Raw genomic sequence first — 3,644 nt, forward strand, 5'->3', positions numbered from 1 at the left:
TGTGATATGATCCTACGTCAGCAACAAAACAAGTGGCTTGTGTATTCACTAATAATCACTATACTTTAACCGTCTTCTACTTCAATTCCTTCTAATCCGTACGTCCCCTCGTTCTTCCCTCTTCCATTTAAATCCAATCACACTCCATCACTCTTTAATTCCTAGTTTTAATTTCTGTCTTTTTTCATTATTCCATTATCTTCTCAAGTGATGTACAATAATTTAGTTCCAATATTATTGTCTCTGTTTGGTTTATGTAAAAGCTAAATGGGATTGGAGGAAGAAATGACGAAATAACAAAAGATGGTGGTTATTATTATTATCTAACGATGTTGTACGTGCAACAGCAGCCGATGATTAAGAAGGCAGAGAGGAACGGCGGCGGCGGCAACAGCAGCAGCTGGAGCAGAGGCATAGAGGAAGAGAGACTTAAGATTGTGGACCTCAGTGGCATGTCTTTGGACTCTCTTCCCAACCCTTCTCTTAACTTGGCCACCATTTGCAAGTTGGACCTCTCTAACAACAATCTCGAGGTACAAATACAACAAATTAGATAATCATTTAATGGTGATACAAACATTTAGATAAGAGGATAACTGCTTCAAAAATGCAAACCATCTAAATTTATTATCTTTAGTTATTATTTTTAGTAATCAAATTAATCTTTTAATTTAGTAATTTAACAATGTATTTTTAAGTTACATTTTTAAATATTAAAACTAGCAGAATTTATTATTTTTAGTCAATAATTAATTATTAAGTGAATATTATCTTACCCTCTCTAAAGTAACATGTAAGTTATTAGTGTTTGGGAGGCGTAACGACGACCACGAAGGAGTACAATGGAAAAGAGTAAACGTAGTTAGAGAGAGTTGGAGTACCTTTTCTAAAAGAATGATTTGGGAAGAAAAAATAAGACACTCAATGAAACGGTGAAGCTTGGGAGGCGAAATGACGACAACGAAGGAGTGAGGAGAAGTAAACGCAATTAGAGAGAGTTGAAATATCTTTTCTAGAAGAATGATCTGCGAAGAGAAAATGAAACACTAATGAAACAGTAATGCTTGGGAGGCGTAACGAAGACGAAAGAGTGAAGAAGGTAACTCAAAGTTAAAATAAACACCCAATTAAAATATGATACATCAAAGAGGATAACTTACATGTTACTTAAAAAAAAGTAGGATAACATTCACCTAATTATTAATATTTAAAAATATAAAATAAAATATGTTATTGAATTATTAAACTATATAAACTAAACTAAAAAAAGTAAAATTAAATTAATTGCTAGTAACAATGAAAGACAATAAATTTTGATGGCGCTTAACATTTCTCTTTTGCCATTAACGATGATATGATGGATTGTTTGTTCCTTTGACATATTGACATGTTGTGACAGAATATTCCGGAGTCGTTGACAGCAAGACTGGTGAATTTGGTGGTGTTGGATGTGCACTCCAACCAGCTTAGAAGGCTACCGAACTCCATTGGCTGCCTGTGTAAACTAAAGGTCTTGAATGTAGCTGGAAACATGATCCAATACCTTCCAAAAACAATTGACAATTGCAAATCATTGGAGGAACTGAACGCCAACTTCAACAAACTAATACAGCTTCCAGAAAATATTGGTTTGGAACTCAAAAAGCTGAAAAAGTTATCAGTAAATTCCAATAAACTCCTCTTCCTTCCACACTCAACCTCAAACCTCACCTCTCTCAGGCTCCTCGACGCCCGCCTCAACTGCCTCCGCTCTCTCCCCGAAGACCTCGAAAAACTCGTCAGCCTTGAAACCCTCAACATCAGCCAGAACTTTCACTTCCTCCGTTCTCTCCCTTGCTCCGTCGGTCTTCTCTTCTCCCTCGTCGAACTCGACATCAGCTACAACAGAATCACCTCCTTGCCTCCTTCCATTGCCTGTCTCAACAAGCTCCAGAAGCTCTGTGTTGATGGAAATCCGCTCATGTCGCCGCCACTAGAAGTGGTGGAACAAGGCCTATATGCCGTGAAGGGGTACCTCTATCAGAAGATGAACTCTTCGTCGTCGTCGTCGTCGTCGGAGAGCCCGTCAACGAAGAAGAAGTCATGGGTTGGGAAGTTGGTGAAGTACAAAACGTTCAATGGAGGAGAAACAAAGAGGAGGAGCAGCCATGAAGAATGCGAAGGTTTCGTAATGCCGGATTATAAGCCCATTGATAGTCTTGCTTCACCGCGTTACATGGGAATCTTCTCGCCTCGCCGCCTCTTCTCGCCTCGTAATTACTTCACCAACTCATGAACAATTCATTTCACTTCTTCTTCCATTTTTTTTCTTTTTACTACTCGGCTCTTTCTTTTGCTCCATCAACAATTGCCATTTTTTATTCTCTTAGAATAATTTAACGACGATTATTCACAGATAAACCAAGGTGTCTATGATTTTAATTAAGATATCATCGATCATCATTTACTCTATCTCAAACTTATCCTTTAATTAGTTTCATCCAATTGAAGATGTTGTCAAAGTCATACAGTATGTGTAGTTTGATGCCAGAAATTTAAATGTAGTTATAAATGATATTCGGTCTTAATTCAAATGAGTGAATAAATTTTGCCTCAAAAATATTATTTATACACTAAAATTAGTTACTAAAATTAATCAATCATATATATATAATCTAATTCATTTTTAATGTATATTATATACTAATAATTAATTTTTATTTGTGTTTATATATATGATGAAACCAATAGGAGTGATCGGATATATCCGCATAATTAAACATTCTCTTTTTAATAATATTTTTATGTAAAAAAATTCAATAAAAATATTTCTTTTATACTTTTAAACTTATTTATTCCTAAAATATTTTTAATCAAACTCTTTCTAAATAACAAAAATAAAATAATACAATATATGAATAATAATTACTAACTAAAACATACAAACAAGTAAATATAATATCAAACATATATATTTATTTATTTTTAATTATTATTGTGCGGATCTGATCCACGGATCGGATAAGCGGATGTAGAGCAGATATCCGTAATTCGATCCGATCCGATCAATTTGCGGATCGGATCGTATCCGCAATTTTCGGATCGGATGCGGATATTTACCGCGGATCTGCGGATACGATCCGATCCATGAATACCCTAGAAACCAATCTGTATATGGATGATTTGGTTCACAATTTTCATTTTTCTCTGGCTTCAATTTTATTATAGGATCAAATTCTGTATTATTGTGTAATTGGACATACACATTACCGGATACAAAAGTACTGAATATCTAAACATACGACATTCAATTTTAGTTACTTACAAAAGGAATCTCTTGACTACATAATTTTTCTGTCTGTAATCTTAATCATTCAGGATCTGTATTTAACAAAGAAAACAAAATTATATTTATATTTGCGTCATGTCTTAACTAATAAGTCGGCCAAGGAGGGCGTTCCCCACATGGGTCCCAGAGTTCCTTGTCGAAACCATTGTTTACACAAACTTAGTTTATTGAATAATTGTCTGAGAGGTACCTGGAACAGGGACAACATTCATGTGCAATATAATGCTGCCAATCCATTTTTCTCTTACTACCTTCCAAATTGGAACTCATAATATAAAAAGGACAAGACACCCTTTTGGAGTTGCACGTGATCAGT

At 34.9% G+C, this 3,644-nt stretch overlaps 1 protein-coding gene across 1 annotated transcript; it reads left to right on the plus strand.

Moving 5' to 3' along the window:
• The first annotated feature begins 329 nt into the window (after positions 1-329).
• Positions 330-2,275, plus strand: LOC107615750 (plant intracellular Ras-group-related LRR protein 6). The gene is made up of 2 exons (XM_016317787.3): positions 330-533; positions 1,400-2,275. Exons 1-2 carry the CDS (start codon positions 330-332, stop codon positions 2,273-2,275), a joined length of 1,080 nt encoding a protein of 359 aa, XP_016173273.1.
• Positions 2,276-3,644: the final 1,369 nt, after the last annotated feature.

Source organism: Arachis ipaensis, chromosome B1 (assembly GCF_059453495.1).
Source record: "Arachis ipaensis isolate K30076 ecotype BB chromosome B1, ASM5945349v1, whole genome shotgun sequence".
In the NCBI taxonomy this organism is placed as follows: domain Eukaryota; kingdom Viridiplantae; phylum Streptophyta; class Magnoliopsida; order Fabales; family Fabaceae; genus Arachis; species Arachis ipaensis.